Below are 25,304 nucleotides of genomic sequence, written 5' to 3'. Positions count from 1 at the left end.
TCCATGTGTCTAACAGCCTCTTAAATGAACTATTGTATCTGCTTCCACCATTACTCCTGGCAGCACATACCACTCTCTGTGTAAAACAACTCACCTCGCACATCTCCATTAAACTTTCCTCCTCTCACCTTAAATGCATGTCCTCTAGTACTTGGTATTGGTTTATTATTGTCACTTGTACCGAGGTACAGTGAAAAACTTATCTTGCATGCTGATCGTACAGGTCAATTCATTACACTTGGGGAAAAGATTCTGACTGTCTATCCTATCTATGCCTCTCATAATTTTATAAACCTCTATCAGGTCTCCCCTCAGCCTCTGACGCTCCAGAGAAAACATGTTTGTCCAACCTCTCCTTATAGCTGATACTCTCTAATCCAGGCAGCATCCTGGTGAACCTCTTCTGCACCCTCTCCAAAGCCTCCACATCCTTTCTGTAATGGGTCGACCAGAATTGCACACAATATTCCAAGCGTAACATACTTGTTACAATTTCTGTAACTTTCCCTGATGTATACTGAGATTTAGATGTGACTGGTGATGGACAATTGAACAGCTGTTTGAAGCAGGAGTCTGTCAAAGCCAAGGATGAATAATTTCCAACTATACTCAGCCAGATAGATGATCCACTCGGCTTCCTCCTGAGATCCCCACCCTCCCTGAAACCAACTTCCAGCCAATTGGATTCACAAAAGCTGAGACCATTCGACAGAGCCAAGGCATAGGGGTGGGTGACATTCTGGCTGTGGTACTGAAGACCCACACTCCAAAACAAGCTGCATCTCTATGCAAGTTGTTCTGGCATCCACTTGACAATCAATGTGGAAAATCGTCCAGGAAAATCCTGTCCAGAAAAAGCAGGGCAAATCCAATTTGACCGAATTATCACCTGATCCGTCTATTCTCAATCATCAGTAAAGTGATGTTGTTGACAGTGCTGTCAAGTGACACTTAAATACCAAGAGCCTGCTCTCTGATGCCCAGTTTGAGTTCACCATTGATCCAAACTTGGACTATTTGCAACTTAAGAGCCCTGAAGTCAATGACCATCAAGGGGTAAACACTCCTCTGGGTGGAATTAACACCTGGCACAAAGATGTTTGCGTTTGTTGGAGGTCAATTATACCCCAGACCTAGGGCACTACTGCAGGAATTTCTCAGGGCAGTATCCTGGGCCCAGACATCTTCAGCTGCTTCATCAAAGACCTTCCTTCCATCATGAGGATGGGCGTGGAATGTTCATGGATGAATGCACAATGTTCAATTCCATTCACAGCTCCTCAGTAGGTGAAATAGCCCACGCCTGCATGCAGCAAGAGAACCCCTCCGACCCCAGTCATTCTCTCTTCTCCCCCCTCCCATCGGGCAGAAGATACAAAAGCTTGAGTGCACGTACCACCAGGCTCGAGGACAGCTTCTATCCTGCTGTTATCGGGCTCTTGAACGAACCTCTTGTACGCTAAAGATGAACTCTTGAACCCCTCAATCTACCTCGTCATGGCCCTTGCACTTTATCTGTCTGCCTGCACTGTACTTTCTCTGTAACTGTAACACTCTATTCTGCATTCTGTTTTTACTCCCTTATGTATGGAATGATTTGTCTGGATGGCATGCAAACAAAAGCTTTTCACTGTATCTCGTTACAGGTGACAATAATAAACCAATTACCAACATTGAGACGTGGGATGATAAATGGCAAATAACATTTGCACCACAATGGTGCCAGGCAATGGCACCTCTCCAACAAGAAGAGTTTTAATCTTGCTGATTGAAGTATTACTGGTACTTGAGCCCCTGACAATCAACATCCTGGGGGTTATCATTGACTAGAAACTCAACTGGACCAGCCATCCACATACTGCATCCACAAGAGCAGGTCAGAGGCTGGGTGCCCTACAGCGAGTGGTTAACACCCCAAGGACTTTCTACCATCCTCAAGGCACTGACTTGATGGGATAAGCCTGTCCTGGTCCAACCACGCAGACACCACGGCCAAGAAAGCTCACCAGCGCCTCTACTTCCTCAGGAGGGTAAAGACATTTGGCATGTCCCCCTTGACTCTCACCAATTTTTATCAATGCACCATAGAAAGCATCCTATCCAGATGCATCACGGCTTGGTACGGCAACAGATCTGCCTGTGATCATAAGAAACTGCAGAGAGTTGTGGACACGGCTCAGCACATCACGGAAACCAGCCTCACCTCCATGGACTCTGTCTATAATTCTCTCTGCCTCGGTAAAACAGCCAAGATAATCAAAGACCCCACCCCCCCCCCCAGGACATGGGGTAGAAGATACAAAAGCCTGAAAGCACGTACCACCAGGCTCAAGGACAGCTTCTATCCCGCTGTTGTAAGACCATTAAATAAGTACAATAAAATGAGCTCTTGACCTCACAATCTACCTCGTTATGACCTTGCACCTTATTGCCTGCCTGCACTGCACTCTCTCTAACACTTCATTCCTCATTCTGTTATTGTTTTACCTTGTACTACCTCAATGCACAGTTGTAATGAATTGATCTGTACAAAAGGCATGCAAAACAAGTTTTTTCACTGTACCTCGGTACATGTGACAATAATAAACCAATTTACTCTCCTCTTGCCTTAATGTATACAGCTCCAAAAACACTTCTAAGCTCAACATCTTCTAAAACAAAGCAGCTCACTTGATTGGCATCCCGTACACTGCCGTTAACATTCATGTCCTTCACCAGTGCACAGTGGCTGAAGTGTGTACGACCTACAAAATGTTACTTGCCCAGGCTATTCCAACAGCAGTTTCCAAACTTGCAGCCTCCACCAACAAGGACAGCAGGCTCATGGGACCACCACCCTGTCCCACATTATGCATGCTTCCCCTGTCGCACACGGTCCTTTCCTTCATCGGCTGCAACTCCTGGAACTCCCATCAGTACCGAGGGAGCAGCTTCCCCAGGACTGCAGCAATTCAAGAAGAAAGTGCATCACCATGTTCTAGGGATGGGTAACATCCAAAAAAAAATGAAAAGAAGTTGATTCTTTTACAATTATCTTTTGAAATATGGCCAAATTATATTGTCTCTCGCTTAAGGTTCCGCATTATTTTGGGAGATCTGGCATGGCTCCCAGAATCTCTTCCACATAACACTCAGCTGTATTCGACATACTAATGGGACTGCCTAGGATGTCATTTATCAAAAATGTCTTCAGACTAATAATTACGGCAATTAACATCTCCATGCTCTTGGCTTTCCTTACCTCTATAACCTTGTCCAGCACAGTAACCTTCCAAGATCTCTGTCCCTGAATTTAATTGCTCCATTACAGGCACTGTGCCTTCAGCTGCCAGGACCCAAAGCTCTTGGATTCCTTCCTGGAAATATATATATATATATATATATATATATATATATATATATCTCTCTCTCTCTCTCTCTCTCTCTCTCTCTCTCTCTCTCTCTCTCTCTCTCTCTCTCTCCCTCTCCCTCTCCCTCTCTCTCTCTCTCTCTCTCTCTCTCTCTAACCTTGCCCAAGCCTTCGATAATCCGTCCTAATTTTTCCCACATATACCTCAGTGTCCAACTTTACCTGCTAACGGAGCACTTTGAGGGGCTTTGCGATGTTGAGGATTTCTATAAACACAAGTCTATAATTGATGCAAAAATCAGGATCAGAAGAAAAAGATTTGGGATTGGAAAACACTTCCTTTACATTTCGGAATTTCCATTGTTAGCTTCAAGTGGGCGAAACTCCCAGTAGAAGCATCTTGTTGGATACCTTCCCCTCAAATAGCTATCTTAAATTTAGCCCGTTCTTGTAGTGTATATGTGCGTGAGTGTACCTTTAAGATGTACCATGTGGTGTAACTTATAATACATTGTTGTACTAGCCACTGCTGTTGAGTTGGGAGCTGACTGCCTTCAGTAAAGTCTGTTTGGGTGGTAGCTCTGCCCCTGTCAGTTGCATTAATAAGCAGCACCACTAAACAGCCCATGGCACTACATTAGTGTAGTGGTACCAGCAGAGGATGTGAGGGAGTGGCTCAGCTGTAGCAAGTGTGAAGTTCTGCAGGTAAAACAGGATGATGCCAGGCAGTAGATACAACGGGTCTCAGCCATTTGCTTTGTAGAGTCATATAGCGCAGAAACAGGCCCTTCGGCCCACCATGTCTATGCCAACCAACTAGCACCCATCCGTACCGATCCCATTTACAGGCACATGGTCCATAGCCTTCTATACCTTGGTGATTCAAATATACTTGGAAATATCCCCGATATGGCCAAGGTCCCGGGGAGGACACAGAACAACGCAGTATGGCCATACGTGAGAAGAAGGCGATATCGCTGTTGGTGGTGGGGTGGGAGTGGTGTGAGGTGTGGGTGACTCCACAACCACCACCAACTACAGACAACGTCCCTTGTAAGTAGAGTGTAAATACCTGGAAGATACATTTTAACCCAGCGCCTTCAGAGATTTGAGAGTTACACGTGCATCCCAACCAGAGGAAACAGCTGGTGAATTGTGGTCAGGCTGAAGATATTAGCAAAGAGATCCTATTTCCAAATCGGGCCATGTGGGGTAATTTGACATGTGGACTGCAAATGAGAAAATTCAGGCAAAACTATTTGATATGCTTGACTTAATGTTTGAGGGGATGTGCTAAAGAGCCACTAGTAGAGAGATATTTCATGATTCCCAAGTGCAAGCAAGAAAGAAGGGTTCAGAAACAGTGACGGCGGAACAGTTTGAGCCACCTGGTCTCGGGGAGAAATGTGAGCGCGGAAGGCAGGAAGGCTAGAAGTCATCTGGGGACATTGGATATTACAGGAGCGACCTTCCTTCAGAACACCCCTGTAAGTGGCCCAGTATTATACGGCACAGAGTAGGGCATAGTCCATAGGGCTGCAAGTCCTTGAAGAAGATAACAGCCAGCAAATGAGGTGGTTCACATTAGCCTTGGATGGAAAGGGCCAAAGATATAGAACCCTGCACTAGGATCACATGAGAAGTAATGGTGTATGGCACATAGCACACAGTAGGGAAGCACAGTGAAGGCCAGCTGACTGACTGAGGTAGCAATGATAAGGATGTGTATTGATACAGTGGTAAGTTAGTTTGTTGGAGGATGGGACATCTCTTCGGAATACCTCTACCGCCTTCCATTGTTGCAAAGAAAAATGGTGCTGTGCATCAATGCAGCAAGGCCGTTCTTAGTTATATGGATATAAGGTGCTGAGTTGCCAGAGTCTTTTTCCCAGGGGTGGAAATGTCAAATACTAGAGCGCATAGGTTCAAGGTGAGAGGGGGAAGGTTTAAAGTAGACTTGTGAGGCAAGTTAATTGTACATCGAGTGGTAGGTGCATGGAACATGCTACCAAGGGATGCGGTGGAAGCAGATACAATGGCAATGTTTAAGAGGCGTTTAGACAGGCACATGAACAGGCAGGAAATGGAAGGATATGGACGATGTGGAAGCAGATGGGATTAGTTTAGATTGACATCATGGTCTGTGCAGACACGGTGGGCTGAAGGGCCTGTTCCTGTGTTGTACTGGTCTGTGTTCCATGAGACACATGGATCCAGTGGTCTATTGTAGTATTTGACCAGGGGTGTGCACCAGTGATCATACATCACATTGAGTCACTTGAACTGAGGAACTAAACAGGAGACACAAGAGACTGCAGATGCTGGAATCTGGAGCAAAAAAACCTCTTCTTCTTGAGGAAATAAGTGTTTGCGAGGATAATAGACTTGGCAATGAGATCCAAAGCCACTTGTGTCTAAGGGGAGCAGTGGCCCTGTCCACTGGTCAGGTGGGCTTGAGTTAAGTGCCAAGAAGTCTAAAACTCATGGACACTGCCACACTGGTCATAGGTTGCAGCTCCAGAATACTCATGGAGAAGAAGAGATTGATGGCTTCCCTTCATTGACCCGTGACAGTAAAGACAAACTACAAGCCCAGAGGAAAGTGCAGTGAAGATGAGCAGTTGTGGTGGGGGCAGCAATGCAATGGTGCCACTCCGAATTTGACGAATAGTCCATCATATGAGGAATGTGGCTTGGGCCAAAAGGCAGTCCAGGCAGCCAAATGCTAAACCTTCCCCAGGAGGGTGTAAACCAGAAGCTAAGCAAAGACATGCAAAGCCTGCATGCTAAAGAGATCAAAACCAGATTGAGCAATGTGGAGCCAAGAGGCTAAGGAGAAAAAGCATGGCAGTGAATGGGAACCTGATATCCCAGATGACTGAGCTGCCAATCTCAACAAAGAGGATACCTTCTGAAGCATGAGGAGAATATTAAGAATATTCTCTGAAAGTCAGTGATTTGCAGTGCTGACTGTTTGAGAGTCTGCCAGCTGCAGACAGCCACTTGCCCAGCCTACTGCAAGTCAACCAGTCATTGTGGTGGCAGCAAGGTACCAGGCACTTACTGAACTGTCTGCAGAGGCCACTACAAGGTTGGGAAACAAACCTGCAAAGTACCAGGCCAGAGAAAGAGCCCAGGGTGTGCTGCGTATGAGGGAAGAGCAGCCCAAGTCCAGGGTGCTGTTTGGACAGTCATTTTAGTATTTTCAGAGCAATGGGAATATTTGCAATCCTCAACATGAAACAATTCACAGGAAGAGCCTCGCTTCTATTTGGACGGTAAGGGAAGAGCAGGGTCACTGACATTCCAAGGTGACGGCTGTGCCATTGCCACAAATCCACAGATCAGGGGGAAGCCAGAGGCTCAGCACAGGACGCAGTAGTGAGATCGATTGTATCTGGCACACACGATATTGATGGAAAGGATGAGATTGCGCACATTTTGGGGAAGAACTCTGTGTCCATAAGGATTTTTTGTTTATATATCTACTGAGTGGCCTAAATCAAACACAGATTGAGTTGGGAGAGAGACTGCATTCTGATGTGGAGGCTTTTCAAAAGCTCCAAAGATCCCATGAGCAATCCCACAATAGGCATTAACTTACTGACATCGAGCCAACATCTGATGCCAGAGACTGACAAGAAAGGCTGAAAACAATCAGGGCAGAATTTTGAGTATTGGAGACATACAAGGAGATGAGTTTGTACTTTCAAACGTGAAAGGAGGAAAGAGGAAAAATCCAGTATCTACAGAAATTCAGTGTGAAGGTCAGGACACTAAACCAGGATGAGGAGCTCTAAGAAGAAGTCATGTTGTTGTGATTGAGTGTATGGTGTCTAATAATGTAGCAAATACAACATGGTACTATAGTAGTTGAAAAGCATGATTAGCTTGTATTATATTTAATGTTAACAGTAGGACATATGTAAGACCATGCATTTAGAGATATGTATAACAATGGAAATAAGGTAATGATTATTGAACAGGATGTGAGATCAGATTTGTATCTGGAGAAGTGATCCATTGGCATTTCAATACATGGAATGTTAAGGATAGCTGTAAGTGAAGAGTTTTGTAATTGAGAACACTAGCAGATTGAGTGAGCTTATGTTTGATTATACTTATAACTGTGTAGATGTGTTTCTGTGAATGTTGTTTAATTGGATATTTTCAGGTATGTAACTCTATATATGGGTCAAATGCAGTCAAATGGGAATCTACCAGGTAGGCACCTTAGTCAGCATGGACAAGTTGGGCTGAAGGGCCTGCTTCCATGCTGTATAACTCTATGACTCTTATGTCACCAGATCGTTGATGGCTTATGTGGATTTACTACTTATCTTAAAGGGAAACCACACAGAATATCTTAGTGTGAGCCTAGTTTAAAGAACTGACTGTACCATGTGGTATGACTTTTGGGACATGGTTATACCAGGCATTGTTGAGAGTTGACTGCCTTCAGTGAAGAGTGTTCTATTGTTGGCTTAACATCTGTCTTTGCCCTCTGTGAGGAGAATACCAAAGAGGCAGCATGCTCAATGTGCAATGTGCTGACAAGACTTCCCACGTTAAAGGTGTGATCTACAGAAGCTGCTGCAGTTCACTGTCAAGAGCTTCCTTCAACATCATCTCCAGAATTCACTGTTGCTTACACTCTGACAACAATGCCATTGTGTGATCCTTCTGTAAATTTCCTACTGAGTTAAAAATCACAATTGCACAATGCTTAGAAATCCGGTTGCTAAACATACAACAGGTAGAACAGGCACACTTTCCGCTCCACTTCTGAAATTCAATTCCACTGAAGTCAATGCAACCAGATCTCAGAAGCGGAGACTTCTGTATGTTTAAGGTTTGCAACAAGGGATGAATTTCCAGGGACAAGTTTTTCAACATTGGCTGGGCTGCAACTTGGATGATATGTAATTCAAAGAAATATTCCCTTTATACATCTCTCACGTCTTTCGGGGAAGTCAGTGGGGGCAGTCTCTACCAGACCCCTTCCTGTAACTGTCTAAGATGGATGCCCTCCCTCAAATATCCACCTCTGCCCACTTGTGCCCTGAAAGGAAAGAAGAGCTAGCAAAACAAAACAAACACTGGAAACAATGACCATAAAATCCCATCGCCACCCAAATCTCCGACATGCTGTGGGGATTCATGCTTTAATCGTGTTGAATTTACAGCACAGAAACAGGACCTTCACTCCAACGAGTCACTAAGGAGGTGAGGATACAGTAAAGTGGACTCGAGATAGGGGATCGGCAGTGATTTGACTGGATAGCGCGGCAGGTTGAAAGGTCAACTGGCTTACTCCTATTAACTTATGGCCACTGTCAATGTTAGTTCCCTACTTGAGCTATCTCCTAAAATGTAATAGCAATTAATAGTGTGGAAGTGGGGGGGGGGGGCATTAGGACACTATGTCCTTGCCCGCCAGTAATGGACTTCAGGATACTCCCACCTCCCAGTTCATGATTCCCAGCCACAAAGGTCATGGCTCTTCAAATGCTCTTCCACATACCTCTCCTCATTCTAAATCCTATCGGTATAACTTCCTATCCTTTGTGCTTCTGTGTCCCCTTCAATGAAACAAATTTAATATTTGATGGTAGCCATCATTTCTGGAAAGGTTGTAGTTGGATCTAAGTCAAGGATATGGGAGGTTAGATGCAGGAAAAATGATGGTTTCTGGTGGGGAGAACAAGTGGAGGGATTTAGTCCAGAACAATGGGTTCAGTCTATAACTACAGCCCCATCGCTGGGCCTGAGGTGAAGATTTATAACTGGCATAATGAAAATACTTGACTTGCCTGACTTAACACACGCACATATTCGCAGAGGCCTTTGGTCACTCTACATGTTTTCTTGTGCAGTGCTTTAGTAAATACTTACTGGCTGTGAGAGAGTGTCTCTTAGCACGGACCAGTCTACCCAGCTCCGGATGTGTGCGTTCACACCTGGGCACACAGGTTTTATTTGTCTGCTCCAGAGTATGTGAGGTAGAGTTGGAGCCACGCCCTGGGTAGAAAAGGGTGGGGTGCTGTCAGTGTGTTACATGAAAGAAAGACGCCTAATAAACTATGTGACTCACTGTATGCCCTACAACTTACATGGTGTCTACAGAAAGAGGCCATTCGGCCCAAATGGTTTATGTTGCCATTTATGCTCCTTCCATCCCTTTTTATCCAACTCTTCCCATCTCCTTTTCTCTCTCAATGACATCTAACTACCCCTTAGCTGTGCCTCAATTAGTTCCTGTCGGAGACAGTTCATGTTCTTGCATCCCCGGCTTACTCTCACCAACCCTTCCCCAAACCCTGACACCCCGTCATTTCTAAGTTAGCACCAGGGAGCTTTAACAGGTTGGAAGCCCAAACAGATAATTCCGCCATTGTTTTCCTTTTAACTCTTCCCAGTGAGTCATTAAAGTCACAGATGTGGAAGTGGACGTTGATTCAGACGGACCATATTATCCTTACTGGAACATTACTGCACTCATTTCTAACTGTTATCCATCAACACAGGTGGTCAGCACCCTGTTTTCAAGCAGAAGGAGATCGTTCAGCTCCTCGAGACTGTTCCTCCATTTACTTTGGTCTTGGCTGATCTTGCTCACCCTGGTTCCCAATTCTTGCTACCCTTGCCTAACCAAACTCTACCTGGAGACTCTTTAGCACTGTTACATGAAGGAGATCTTTCTCAGGACCTTTGGTATTTGACAGGTTACACAGTACACACTCATTGCTTCATGAATGCTCTTTCATAGCAGTGCCTGGAGTGACTCAAGACCCATATTATTTTAGTAAAACCACTGAGTGATTTACTCTCCAGGAATTTTCTCTTGACTGTTATAGGAATGCTGTGATGAAGAGGACCCAGTTTCGATGAGGTAATGCGACATTACCCATGAAAAATTCCTCTCAAAATTCTACCTATTGTCCTTCCAAACTCTTAACTCTTCACTCTCCTTCTCTCTGACACCTGATATGAGAGGAGCATTCTCCCTTTGAATCTAACAGCCTCCCTGCTAACAAAACCCAGCCTGATCAGCCAAACCCACTCAGTCAATGGGAACTGACCCTCGAACCAAGGGGTCCCCAGAGCCCAGCGTCTTCAAGAGTCAGCTGCCTCTTGGACCAAACACGCTCACTGTGAGCGGATCTTCAGCTCGTTGGTTCTCACGAAAGAGCATTGGAGGGAGGGGTCATCAAGCCTGCATCCTCGCCCACCTCTGCCTAAGTACTCTGGCTATCAAGTTCCTACTGCTTGGTTTTGGAGAGGTTGAAGCCATGTGACTGATGAGAAAATCTAGCCAAAATAAAATTATTGTTGTCCATGATTTATTAGGGGGGGGCAGATCTCCAATTTGCTAAATGAATTCCTGAACAAAGTAAATTGCTTTTGGTTTTAATCACATCCTGAATCAGAACTGACCAACTCTTAGTTTGGTGTCACGTTATATGGTTATATATTTGGTTGGATCAGCTGAGCACCAATCTGTCAGGATTTTTGGGTCAGACAGTGGAGGCACAAATCAGATCACCGATCCTCTAATCTTCCTCTCATCCCATTCACCGTCCCTCCCTCCCTCCCAACGAGCTCAAAATTTCCTGACCTCTGCACTGGCAGAGATCCACAGCCAATGGCAATCCAGTTGAGAGTTTACACTGTTAAACTATGTTCAAATACTAGAGGACATGGATTTGTGAGAGGGGAAAAGGTTTAAAGGAGATGTTTGGGGCAAGTCTTTTTACACGGAGAGTGGTAGTTGCCTGGAATGGGCTGTTGGGGTGGTGGTGGAAGCAGACACGAGAGTAGAGTTTAAGAGGCTGTTAGATAGACACATGAATATGCAGGGAATGGAGGGATATGGATTGTGTACAGGCAGAGAGATTTAGTTCAATTCAGCATCGTATTCAGTGCAGACATTGTGGGCCAAAGGGTCTGTTCCTGTGCTGTACACCGGTGCCTCTACTTCCTCAGAAGGCTAAGGAAATTTGGCATGTTCCCGTTGATCCTCACAAATTTTTTATCGGTGCACCATAGAAAGCATCCTATCCAGTTGCATCATGGCTTGGTATGGCAACTGCTCTGCCCGTGACGGCAAGAAATTGCAAAGGGCTGTGGACACAGCTCAGTCCATGATGGAAACCAGCCACCCATCCATGGACTCTGTCTATACCTCTCGCTGCCTGGGTGAAGCAGCCAGCATAATCAAAGACCTCACCCACCCCAGACATTCTCTCTTCTCACCCCTCCCATCGGGCAGAAGATTAAAATGCCTGAAAGCACGTACCACCAGGCTCAAGGACAGCTTCTATCCCGCTGTTGTAAGACTCTTGAACAGACCTCTTGTACACTAAAGATGAACTCTTGATCTCACAATCTACCTTGTCATGGCCCTTGCACCTTATTGTCTGCCTGCACTGCACTTTCTCTGTAACTGTAACACTATATTCTGCATTCTGTTATTGCTTTTCCCTTTGTACTACCTCGATGTACTTATGTTTTGAAATAATCTGTATGGATGGCATACAAAGATTTTCACTGTATCTAAGTACATGTGACATTAATAAACCAATTACCAATCTATGTTCTCTATTCCTTGTTTGATGTTCTATGTAAACAGCAGGGGGCCAATGAGTGAGAGTGACCCTGGGGAAGAAGGGAGTCTGTTGCTCAGGCTGACAGTCAGGGACAATGGAAGGAGGGGGTGGGATTTGTGACGCAGAGATCACTAGACTTGCTGGCAGTTTCTTTCCAACCACTAAAGAGAACTATTTTCATTTTGACCAGATTTTGCCTTTAATGCCATTGATAATCTTTGGGCAAACATTTAAATGGAGACAGAAAACTGATCCTAACTGTTTTGTACTTTATAAATTTCCTCTTTTCTCCCAGTGACCCTGAGCTGTGCCTTGCACTGACTTATCAGCTGGAATGTCCTGCTGTGTCAATGTTAGGTGACAAGGCGACGTCTCCTCATCCCACCCTCCATTCCAAAGGGGATCGCAGCTGAGGAATGTCACCAACTGCTAATGGCCTGTGACCGAAGGATATGACATCACCAGCGCCCACCAGACCAATTGGCTGGTCCTCAGATTGCGCCAATGATGTCAGTGTACAGAGATGGATTGCTGAACTTCCATCAGGAACGCAAGAGGCTACAGAGAGTGGTGGGACTCAGCCGGTTCCATCACGGGGACAGCTCTTCCCACCACCGAGGACATCGACAAGAGGCGATGTCTCAGGAAGGCGACATCCATCATCAGGGACCCCCACCATCCGGGCCGTGCCCTCTTCTCGATGCTGCCATCAGGCGGGAGCCTGAAGACCCACACCTCAAGGTTCAACAACAGCTTCTTCCCCACTGCCGTCAGATTCCTGAACCCACCTGAAAAACCCCAACACTACCTCGGACTATCTTTATTCTCTCTCTCAATCTTGCACTAATGTCGTTACGTTTATTTTGTTGTTTTTGGCACACATATAAGTTATGTATAATTTATCTTAACTTAAGTGTATGTGAACTTATGCTTGGCCTTGTCTTGTAATGTACTGTGCTGCCTCTGCAAAAAACTAATCTTCTTGGCATTTATACCCTAGGTATCTATGCCTATGACAACGATAAACGAACTTGAGTTGGTGAGGGTCCATGGGGCACTGCAGGAAGGGGCAGGTCAGGAAATCCACCCATAGGGAGTGCACAAATTCTACTTATTGTCAACAATTTAGCTCATGCTCGTATGTCATCACTTGGCCTCCTCTGGTGGTTGTCACCTTCACTGCCAGTCAGCGTTCTGGCTGGTTCTTCCCTGACCACTCAACGCATTTGACCAGTTATGGTGAAAACTCCCCCTCCGCATCAACTTTGCTCCCCACGCCCCCCCAACCCCAGACCAACTGATCAGAGTGCGGCTGAAGCTCGAGGCACCAGGTATCTCCGTCACACACTTTGTCACCTTTCTATGTTAACTATGATGGTAACGCTGAGGACAATTTCCCAGCACATCGCCCGACCCATTGGTGCTGATGCCATTTGTTTGTTCGTGTTAAAAAAGCCAACAATGATGAGATAACTCCCAAAGATGCAAGAAGTTTCCACTGGTGACTCAGGACACACGGTGCTGTTACATGTGTGAATTTACACATTTGTCAGAGCCAGTGAATCACATCGATCAGCAGGGAGGCAGCATGTCAGAGGGACCCAAGTATCTGATGTTAATTGAAAGCTGGGAGAGTTTTCTAAAAGTCTGAGTAGTTATTCTGCTGTTTGAAAACCTATCCAATGCAAATTACACTCCAGAGACACGATCACTGGGTCCAGGGCAGTACTGAGGGAGAGCTGTGCAGTCAGAGGTTCCTTGGACGAGACGCTAAACCATTTTCACTCTTGAAGGGACTCTCGTGACATTCTTTCGAAGAATAGCAGTAGAGATCGCTAGCATCCTGGACAATCTTTGTCTCTCAAAAGGGCAGATAGAGAGCAGATTATTTGATGTTTCTCACATGAGAGTTTTCTGTGAATAGATCGACTGCCACTGTCTTACAGTGACTGCCCGTGGAAAATATGTTGTTGCCTGAAAAGCACTTTGAGACATCCCGAAGTTGTGATAGGCACTACAGAAATGTGAGTCTTCCCTTCTCCCGTGTCCATCGGAAGGCTAAAGACAGGACCCAGCTGGTCTGCAGAATCTGATGCTGCTGAAAAACTACTGTTTACACATCTTTATGATCCACAATCAACCAATTAATTCTTTCCAGTCATTGGGGTGACAGAGGAAGTAAATAGAAGTTTAATTTCCATGTACTCTGACCAGTTCTGTAGACTGAAGAGGACAGATGGAAGGCTGGAGGCAAGGGACTGCTGTTCAATTCAAAGTTTATAAATCCAGTATATTGCTGGTAGGGTCCAAGGTAATAAATCCTCAGTGAGGTCTGTGGGTGAGTTACATCTGATTCACAGCAGAGAAAGTCCATTCAGGCAACAGCGTTGACATTAATGTTCCACAAGAGCTTCATATCAACTTACCCCATCAACATTTCCTTCCTCTCTTTATTTCTCCATGTTCTTATTGAGTTTCCATCAAGTACATCCATGCTATGAGGCAGTGTGCTCCATTTCCCAACCACTCTCTCGTCACACAAATGCCAGCATCCTCACTGAAGCCAATGTCACCTGCATTTAGGCAATATCCTTGTGTACCAGGATGCCGCCTGGATCAGAGAGTTTTAACGATAAGGAGAGGTTGGACAAACTTGGGTTGTTTTCTCTGGCGCGTCGGAGGCTGAGGGGAGACCTGATAGAAGTTTATAAGATTATGAGAAGCATAGATACGGGAGACAGCCAGGGTCTTTTTACCAGGGTGGAAATGTCAAATACTGGAGGTATAGCTTTAAGGTGAGAGGGGAGAAAATTTAAAGGAGATTTACGGGACAAGTTTTTTTACACTGAGACCTGGAACACACTGCCAGGGGAGGTGGTGGAAGCAGATAAAATAGCAGCATTTCAGAGGCATTTAGACAGGCACATGAACAGGCAGGGAATGGAGGGATGTGGACCATGTGCAGGTAGATGGGATTAGTTTAAACTGGCATCATGATCGGCACAGACATTGTGAGCCGAAGGGCCTGTTCCTGCCCATGTTCCATGTACCAGCTCCGCTGGGGTGGACGTTTTGTTGGGATGCCAGATTCTCCCCTCCCCAGACAAGGCCTGCTCACCCATGGTCTTTGATCACCTGGTGGCTGCAAGGATGGTGCTGAAGGCAGATCCCAAGGAAACAAGTGTAGATACCTGGAGGATCAGTCGAATTCTTTTGCACCACGTTCCTCCTCAAGCTCTAAGAAACAGTCTGCCCTCAGCGGTAAAGAGAGAGAGAGGACACAGCAACACGCACACAAAATGCTGGAGGAGCTCAGCGGGTCAGGCAGCATCTATGGAGGGAAATGGGCAGTCGGCGTCTTGGGTTGGGATCCTTCATCAGGACTGGAAAGAAAGAGGGGAGAGAGCCAGGATAAAAGGTGGAGGGGGGGGGGTTGGAGCAAGAGCTGGTCGGTGATGGGTGGGTCTGGGTGAGGGGGGCTGATAGGCAGGTGAGGGAGGTGGAAGTGACAAAGGGCTGAAGAAGATGGAATCTGATAGGAGAGGACAGTGGACCATGGAATAAAGGGAGGGAGGTGGGGAGGGGAACCGGTGGGGGGGGGTGTGTTGGTGATGGGCAGATGGAGAGGGCAGGGGAGAGGAAAGTGAAGGGGTGATGGGGGCCGGTGGGATGAGGGAAAACAAAAGTGGGGGACAGAGGGGAGTGGTTACCGGAAGTTAGGGAATTCGATATTGATGCCGTCAGGTTGGAGGCTACCAAGGCGGAATATGAGGCGCTGTTCCTCTAATCTGTGTCTAGCCACAACTTGGTGGTAGAGGCGGCCGTGGACAGACATGCCGGTGTGGAAATGGGAAGTGGAATTACAATGGATGGCCACCAGGAGATCCCGGCTGTTACGGCGGACGGAGCGAAGGTGTTTGAGAGAGAGAGGAGGGGCAGGTAGTGCCTGTTTCTTGCTGACTTGTGAAAAAACACATCCATTTCCAATGCTGGTTTCTTTACCTAGGATTGGACTCCTGAGTTGCCCCACAACACAGAACTTAATCTCTCGTAGAGATTATCTTCCAGTTGAGGAATTGCTGACACTAATGGAACATTGCCCGGTTCCTTGAATGATTTATTAGCGACCGTTATATTTCTGACCTGGTGAGAGGACATTTAATGGACATGCTCTATGCTCTTTCTGCATACTGTTCGATTGAAATGTGACTCCAGGATGCACACAGGTACCTTGAGCACTGGTACACAAGTCCACTGATTAGATGGCCCACATCAGTGTGTCCAACAGCACATTAAGCCACAAGACCTTTGAAAACATCAGGCAGATAAGCTTGTTGTTCAACATCATAACTTGCTTTCAATACTCAGTAGCCTTTTACCTAGCTCAGTACTTCCCTATGATAACACATTTCTTCAGGTGTGATCACTGAGGTAACATAAACTCAATCATTATCACGTTTTGGAGATAGCGAGATTGGACATTAACTTTTACATTTAACTTTGATTTTTGTTCATATTCTTGACTTGCCAATACTGAATGCTAGTTTTGGATACTTTTTCTATGTTTGCAACATAGACAATAATGTTATAAACACTATGATAACTCTTAACCCAATTGAATTGGAAAACTAAATTCTTGCAACACTTCCTCCTACTCTGGGCCATTTGTTAATTCCATCCTGCTGGAGGCAATGAGGCTATTCAACACTTCATGCCTGTGCCAGCCCCTTGTAAACGTCCCTGAATTCAGATCTCCACCACCTAATATCCCTACAAATGGATCGCCTACATATCCAGATTTCCCTTGCAATTCCTTGCACTCATGTTTTTGGGTAATCACTTCCAGAATGCAACAATCCTTTGTGTGGGAAAAGAATCACCTAATCTCCCTTCCAGCAATAACAGTAAAAACTGGTGTATAAGACCACCTTCAGGGGATTACTAAAAGGGGTTAAAAAAGAGAGGTATAACTAGTTTGTGCATCAGAATGTTTGCCTAATGTAATTAGGCTTCGTAGAATTTAATATTGATTTTTCATGTTTGTTTGTATTTTACTAAGCTTTATTTGAAGCAAAGTACGTTCTTCATTGACTAGCTTATTTCAAAACTTGATACTTTTCATTATTAAACTAAAACTTGCAGGGGAATAGCTAAATGTGTTTTAAACCCAGGAAAGGTCTGTTTGAAAGCTGATGTCCCCAGGGGAAGAGAGTGACTTATACGCCAATGCAGGTTATTTTACAGGAGAGTTTCCATCTACTTGAATCACATATAAAATAAGATTCTTACAGTATTTTAACGCTGTGAATGATTCACTGGCCAGAGGAAATACCTTCTCCCTTCTCATTCTCTCAGATCTCTTCGTAAGTGTAAACACCTCCCCTTAATGACCTCTGCTCCTATTCTAATCACTCTGATCTCTCTGGTGTTGTCTGGGTGAAACCTCTCTGTTCTCCGTCCAGGACTTTAACATCCTTCCTAACATGTGGTGCCAAGAATGATATACAATGTGCCTAGTGTGAGCTAATCAGAGATCTGCAAAGATATCCTTACATTTTCACTCAATGCCCTCATGTACAAAGCTATTCCGTAGCAACTAAGAGCATCTATTTATATAAAAGTGACTAAATACAAATAAGGTGAAGCTTCTTTATTCAGCGACTGGTTGGAACATAGAACTATATACAATAGAGAGTGATTGACAGAAAGAGCCGTGCATGGGGACTTTAAGTTAACTCTAAAACCTCGTCAATCTGCATGCTCCAAGTATGCACTTCTGCAGTTCCAGTGCTATGACGTGTTAGTACAACACAACATCGCAGCGTTGCTGAGTGCACATTTCTGCCTGGAGTCACTTGGAAAGTGCTACGAAGTCCCTGGGGGCCTTTTTGTAAATGATCGGTGACCCTACGTCAAATCAGGAGACTTTGCAGATACACATACTAACACCAAAATCCAAGGATGCTAAAAACCTGAAATAAAACCAGAAAATGCTCAGCAGGTCAGACAGCACCTGTGGAGGGAGAAGCAGAAGTAACATTTCAGGCTAGTTTCACGCTCTGTATTGCTCTCCACAGATGCACTGTGTTTCCAGTATCTCCTATTTGAACATCTAAAATGCCTCTGGTTTTCAGGGACTTTTAAAAGGAGTTAATAATAGCCTTTGGCCTTCAGGGTGGGTTGGGGTGGGGCTGCCTGAGGCCTAGTCATTGCTAGCAGCCTGCAAGTAGATAAGGTGGTAAAGCAGGAGTACGGCACGCTTGCCTTCATTGGTCAGGGCATTGAGTAAAAGAGTAAGGAAGTCATGTTGCAGCTGTTAAACTTTGGTTAGGCTGCACTTGGAGTATTGTGTGCAGTTCTGGTTGTCCCAATACAGGAAGGATGTGGAGGCTTTGGAGAGGGTGCAGAAGAGGTTCACCAGGATGCTGCCTGGATTAGCTACAAGGAGAGGTCGGACAAACTCGGGTTGTTTTCTCTGGAGCATCGGAGGCCTGATAGAAGTTTCTAAAATCATGAGAGGCGTAGATAGGGTGGACAGTCAGAATTCTTTTCCCAGAGTAGAAATGTTAAATATTAGAAGGCATGCATTGCAGGTGAGAGGGGGAAAGTTTAAATGAGATGTACGGGACAAGTTTTTTTATGCAGAGAGTGCTGGGTGCCTGGAATGAGCTGCCAGGAGTGGTAGTGGAGGCAGATACAATGCTGGTGTTTCAGAGGCTTATAGATAGACACATGGATATGGAGAAAATGGAGGGATATGGATCATATACAGGCAGAGAGGTTCTGTTTAATTCCATCTTGGTCGGCACAGTTATCACGGGCTGAAGGGCCTGTTCATGTGCTGCACTGTTCTATGTAATCCAGGTCCCTGAGTCGTTTGGAACCTGCAGAGTCACAAGTAGAGCAGGGGGTGGAGGGGGTGGGTAATAGTGCAGGTAGGGGTGGGGACACTGTGGCTACAGACCCAGTCAAGTGCAACCTGACCTAAACCCCCAACCCTTACCTAGTCCCCCCAGTCAACTGTCCCAGATTGGACTCTGGTTCATGAACTGTCCCGGACTGGACTCTGGTTCACGAATGGATGCGGACTGGACTCTGGTTCATGAACTGACCCAGACTGGACTTTGGTTCATGAATTGACTCCAGACCTACCAATGTGGTTGACTTTTAACTTCCCTCTGAAATGACCCATAAGTGTAATTAGCAATGGCCATTCATGCACACTGAATAAGTATTTTAAAAAAGATTTGCTTTTAAGCAAAGCCACTGCTGTTTAATCATTGAACTTTGCACGGATAGAAATGTGTTTGCTGCTTTAACACTGACATCCCTTATATAGGAGCCTGTGATGAGTTAGAGCTGAGCAACACAGACCTAAAATAGCCCCACAAATACGATCAGTGCCCCTTGGTTGAGTGGTCATTCTGTTCCCATTAACCTTCTGCTCGTACAATCAGCAAGCTGTGGGAGGTCAGGAATGTATGAATTTGAACTTCTGCCTTGTACTGTGTTTAGTAACCTGACGTTCACCATTAATCAAATGGGCTTTGTGCCCTTGTAAATCCTTTAAAATCACTGAGCATTTTGCTCTCTTTTTTAACTGACTTTCTGAATCTCTTGCTTAAAGGTAGCAGTTGGATTTGGAGTCTTATACAGCTTAGGCACTTCCTCAATGCCAAATGTCCAAATATCTTTTAAACATTGTTACTGTACCCATCTCTACCACTTCCTCTGGCAGCTTGTTCCACACACCCACCACCCTCTGTGTGGAAAAACTTGCCCCTCAGGTCCCTTTTAACTCTTTCCCCTCTCACCTTTAACCTATGCCCTCCGACTTTGGACTCCCCTACCCTGGGGAAAAGACTGCGACCCAACCACCTTATCTATGCCCTTCGTGATTTTATAAACTTCTATAAGGTCACCCCTCAGCCTCCTTCGCACCAGGGAAAACATTCCCAATCTATCTAGTTGCATGCAGTTGTATAAGACACTGGTGAGGCCGCATTTGGAATATTGAGTTCAGTTTGGGTCACCCTGCACTAGGAAAGATGCCATTAAGCTGGAAAGAGTGCAGGAAATACTTTTGAGGATGTTGCTCGGGGGACTGAGTTATGGAGAGAGGCTGAACAGGCTAAGGCTTTATTCATTGGAGTGTAGGAGAATGAGGGGTGATCTTACAGAGGTGTATAAAATCATTGATAGGGTGAATGCACACAGTCTTTTTCCCAGGGTTGGGGAATCAAGAACTAGAGGGCACAGGTTTAAGGTGAGAGGGGAGAGATTTAATAGGAACCCGAGGGGTAACATTTTCACCCAGAGAATGGTCCAGATATGGAACGAGCTGCCAGAGGAAGTGGGTGAGGCAGGTACATTAACAACACTTAAAAGGATCTTGGACAGATACATGGATAGGAAAGGTTTAGAGGGATATGGGCCAAATGCGGGCAACTGGGACTAGTTTAGATGAGCCGAAGGGCCTGTTTCCATTCTGTATGACTCCATAACTCTCCTTAAAACAAGTCTTCCAGACGCGGCAACATCCTTATGAATCTTTTCAGCACCCTCTCCAGCTTAACCACATCCTTCTGATGGTATGATAGCCATTAGTTATGGACCATTCCAGGAATAAGCCTTAGAGTTGTTGTCGATGGGTCTGTCCCGTGCTGTTAAGTTCCTGCAACCCAGTGCACTGTGTAATGCCGATGTATCTCACCTTCAACCCCATTACCAAATGATACACCTGCGATCAGACTGCAGGATGTCAACTGCCTTAGAACAACATAATGGTGCCTAGAAGTTGCATTGTTGTAGCGCCATGGTTTTGTGCCATGAAGAAATTTCAATGAAGAAACAAACACTGGAGATTTAGTGCATTCTGCTGCAACTTTTAAAAGAAAGGCAAAAAATAATCATCCTTCTGTCATCAAAGTTGGGGATCTTTGACAACCACTGATAGTGTGTGTCTGAGTGCTGTGCGGAGATCATTTCGCTTCCAAATCCAAGGGCAAAAGGATGAAGATTGGAAAAAAAAGTGCTAGGAATTTCATTACACCACTCCAGATAAAAACAGTGTAGTCCATAGAACCATAGAACACTACAGCACAGAAAACAGGCTATTCGGCCCTTCTAGTCTGTGCCAAAACTTTAAAATCGGCTTTACCTGGAGCAGAGTAACTTGGAGCCTGGTTATTGTGTCTGAGTGGCTGTCAGGAAGTACAACTCCTGAGGTCTCTGCAAGATTTTCACTTGCCTTGAAATCTCTATCCCTGTGTAACACCTCTCTCACCCCGCCCCCTAAATAACATCAACAGCATTGCAACATGCAAAATTCATTTGCAGTAAGATTTCCAATCTCATTGGTCTGAAAATCAACAGTTCTTTATTCAGAGAACAACCAAGTTTTACCAAGCCTGTTTCTCCATGATAGCATGTTATTTAAAGGGCAGTGTATCAGCTATAAGGAGAAGTTGGATGAACTTGGGTTGATTTCACTGGAGCGTCGGAGGCTGAGGGGAGACCTGATAGAAGTTTATAAAATTATGAGAGGCAGAGATAGGATAGACAGAATCTTTTTCCCAGGGTGGAAATGTCAAATACTAGAGGGCAAAGCTTTAAGGTGAGAGGGGGAAAGTTTAAAGGAGATTTACGTGGCAAGTTTTTCCACACAGAGAGCGGTGGGTGCCTAGAACACACTGCCGGTGGAAGTGGTAGAAACAGATACAACAGTGGTGTTTAAGAGGCATTTAGACAGACACATGAACATGCAGGGGATGGAGGGATATGGACCACGTGCAGGCAGATGGGATTAGTTTAAATTGGCATCGTGATCAGCACAGACATTGTGGGCCGAAGGGCCTGTTCCTGCCTATGTTCTATCTACCGGCTGCACTGGGGTGAACATTGTGTTGGGGTGCTGGATTCTCCCCTCCCCAGACAAGGCCTGGAAGTCTTGCAAGGTAGGGCAAAGGGACTGTTCTTCCGCTTTACTGTTCTGCGTTCGATGCTTTGTGCATTCCTGGTCCATTCCTTGAACTCCGAGCTCAACAAAGCCTCAAACGTGTCCCGTGACTGCTCTGCCTGCAATCACAGTCACTCTCAGCTCTTTAGACTCAGGATCGTTCCGGCGTGCCACTGCTGATTTCTGCCACGTCCCACGGTTTTCCACTTACTGCCACATCAGAGGGCACCTTCCCACCACTCAATATCCTCCCCTTATATTGTGTACGCCCTTGCCTTGTTGTATCTCCTCACGTGGAATGTGGATGTTCCTGCTATGGCCCCTAATCCCATGTCGAGCTCAAGGACAAGAGACCTTCCCTTCAGCCCACGGAGCAGACACAGTGGGCATGAGGCTTCTCCTGTACTGCAGGCTTCCCCAGGTATTCTGACGTTGGCCTTACAGAGTTCTCACTGGTGACCTCCTGGAGGGTTTACATGGCTCCTTGCCTCCTGTAGCGATTGCTTTTCAGTGGCTTGGACTCTGGCCCTCTAAACATTCCTCCTCTTCCATCATTCATTCAGTGGCACCTCTCCTTTATAGCTAGACATATCTTGCTTGTACTGAGATGTGCCCCTTTGAAGAACTGGCCACAGAGATTGCACCTGCTACCTAAATGCCGGCAGCCGTGAGAAGCTGCAGTGCATCAGTGTGGGGTGGCACAATGGCACAGCTGGTAGAGCCGCTGCCTCACAGTGCCGGAGACCCGGGTTGAATCCTGACCTTGGGCGCTGTCTGTGTGGAGTTTGCATGTTCTCCCTGTGACTGTGAGAGTTTCCTCTGGGTCCTCCCACATCCCAAAGATGTGCAGGTTGGTAGGTTAACTGTAAATTGCTTCTAGTGTAGGTGAGTGGTAGAACCTGTGGGGAGTTGATGGTAATGTGGGAGAATAAAAATTAGGATTGGCGCAAATGGGTGGTTGATAGTGCGGAATCGATGGGCTGAAGGGTAGGCACGGTAGTGTAGCTATTACAGCGCCAGTGACCCGGGTTCAATTCTGGCCACTGTCTGTAAAGAGTTTGTACGTTCTCCCCGTGTCTGCGTGGGTTTCCTCCGGGTGCTCCGGTTTCCTCCCACATCCCAAAGACGTACAGGTTAGGAAGTTGTGGGCGTGCTATGTTGGCGCTGGAAGCGTGGCGACACTTGTGGGCTGCCCCATAACACGCTACGCAAAAGATGCATTTCACTGTGTGTTTCAATGTACATGTGACTGATTAAGATATCTTCCGTGCGATATTCTCTCTCTCTCTCTCTCTCCCCCTCTCTCTCTCTGTGGGTACATGTGCTAAAATTCATGCAACACAATAAAACATTGGGAAACCCAACTGTACAACTCTGTGAACCTTGAAATTGAAAATCTTGATCTTTATGTGACTTTCACAAAGGTGGCCAACTACACGGCTCCCATGCCATTAAAATATAGTAACGTAATTTGATGTAGTAATATTATGCAGTGATATATGTGGATGAACACTGAATCCTTCATTGGTCTACACTGCACCCTTTGACACCACTATCAACAGGGGAAGGTGAACACTGAGGCAAAAACTGACTGAGCCAGTCAAACATTTATAGTTAACTTGTGATGAGCTATCACTTCAGTGAAGTTGGCCTGTCAGTCTTTGTGCTTGTTGAGTTTCCTGATGCAGGTCAGCACCAGGAGAGTCTCATACAGAGCATTCCATTCCCGACACAGCAGACAAGGTTACTTCCCCTGGCCGTGCACCATTACAGGGGAATCACAGCGATAACAAAGTTCAAGTGTGTGGGCTTTGGCAGCCTGCTCTTGGGGAGCAGAGGCATTTGTAAACAAACTGACCTTACGGCACCAACCCTGAGGAGTGAACCGTGACTGATGCCTGAGGTGGCAGACTGCAAAGTGGAACCATTTTCACATGGGCTATCTGATGAAAAACAACAAAAGTAAGTTGGGAAGATAGGATCCCAGATACCGACGCTCCCACATTGACAGGCTTCTGCTGCTGAGGTCACAGATAGGATGGACAGGATATGTCACCCCATCAGTGAGCCACTTCAACCACAAAGACTCCCTTAAGCATCAAACTATCTGCTGGAGAACCTAAGTGGGTTGAGCAGCATCTGTGTGTGTGTGGGGGGGGGGGGGGGGTGGTGGAAGGAACTGTCGATGTTTTGGGTCAAAACCTGCATTGTTTTCTCCCACAGATGCTGCTCGACCCGTTGAGTTCTGACAGATTGTGTGTTGCTGCAGATTCCAGCAACTGCAGTCTCTGGTGTCTCCGTCAAGCATCCTTGAGTTGCTTTAACCCTGACCCTAGTTCCATTTCCCTCTCTCCATATTCCCATGAACTACCCCACAAGTGAGTTGACGGGGAATGTGGGGAGAATTGAAAAACATGGAATTATTGTGGGATTAATGTAAATGGGTGCTTGGCGGTTGGCACAGACTTGGTGGGCCGAAGGGCCTGTTTCCGCGCTGTATCTATGACCTTCATTGAGGAAAGTCTCACCAAAGAAGCAGGACTTAAAATCAAATATTCCCACTGTCTCACAGCAAATCTGGAAAGTTGATCGTCTATAAGCTCACCGAGTGATTTGTCACCTAGCATTGCCTTACAACCATCAGCACACCCAAATGACCACATTGCAGACTTTGTCACCCACATCACACCCACCACAACACTATGGGATCAGTCTTCATGCATCACCTCAAGCTTGCACACAATGCAAGGTTGCCTGGCACCTTCCACTCCGTCACCTGATCTTTGTTTCATAACCCTTGACGACAAAAGCTGACCAATGATGTGCTCTTGATGAGCCTGGTCCATCTTTCCTCACTCCCAACTTCACCAACTCACTTTGGCCTTCAACTACTATCCACAGACTCAAAGATAAAAGCACTGTGGAGACACAGAAACCCCATCGCCAGCCAGAGAACTACCTCCCAATCTGATGGCCACCAAATCTTGACTCCGGGATGTAAGAAGAACAACTGACCCTTGCAGGACCCCAGAAAGTGATGACCCCCTGCAAAAACCCCGTTGAGGTAATGACTCTCCTCCATTCCCTTGATTGAGCATGTTTCAAAAGATTGGGGGAGCGTAGGAAAACCACAGGGAATGTTGAGCATATACTCGAGGTGAAAGGTGTGGAAACTCCCTTGGCTATCTGAAACCGCCAACCAATAACCACACTAGCAGTACAGAGTGAACACTTCCATTGTCAACTTAAAGCAAGAAAGATAAATGGACATTAAAATGCCCCATGCAGTTTCTCAAAATTACCCCAAAGCAGACTGAATGTTCACGTCTTTGCCCTCAGGACGAGCTGGATAATGTCCCAAATGCAACCACCTCAGAGAATGCAGAAG

The 25,304-nt window shown here is 45.8% G+C and overlaps 1 protein-coding gene across 2 annotated transcripts in view; it reads right to left on the bottom strand.

Annotated features, from left to right (window-relative positions):
• The window catches only part of kitlga (kit ligand a), a 114,784-nt gene that overhangs the window by 17,773 nt on the left and 71,707 nt on the right, over positions 1-25,304 (bottom strand). Inside the window, exon 6 of one of the 2 annotated variants that reach the window (XM_052029831.1) lies at positions 9,245-9,370. The exons of the other annotated variant lie outside the window; for it this stretch is intronic. Coding sequence (XP_051885791.1) covers positions 9,245-9,370 — 126 coding nt within the window. The remainder of the gene's footprint in view (positions 1-9,244; positions 9,371-25,304) is intronic. 2 annotated transcript variants of the gene reach the window in all.

Source organism: Pristis pectinata, chromosome 15 (genome assembly GCF_009764475.1).
Source record: "Pristis pectinata isolate sPriPec2 chromosome 15, sPriPec2.1.pri, whole genome shotgun sequence".
Taxonomy (NCBI): domain Eukaryota; kingdom Metazoa; phylum Chordata; class Chondrichthyes; order Rhinopristiformes; family Pristidae; genus Pristis; species Pristis pectinata.
Note: the sequence above shows the minus strand (reverse complement) of the source record. Positions and strands in the feature narration are given on the sequence as shown.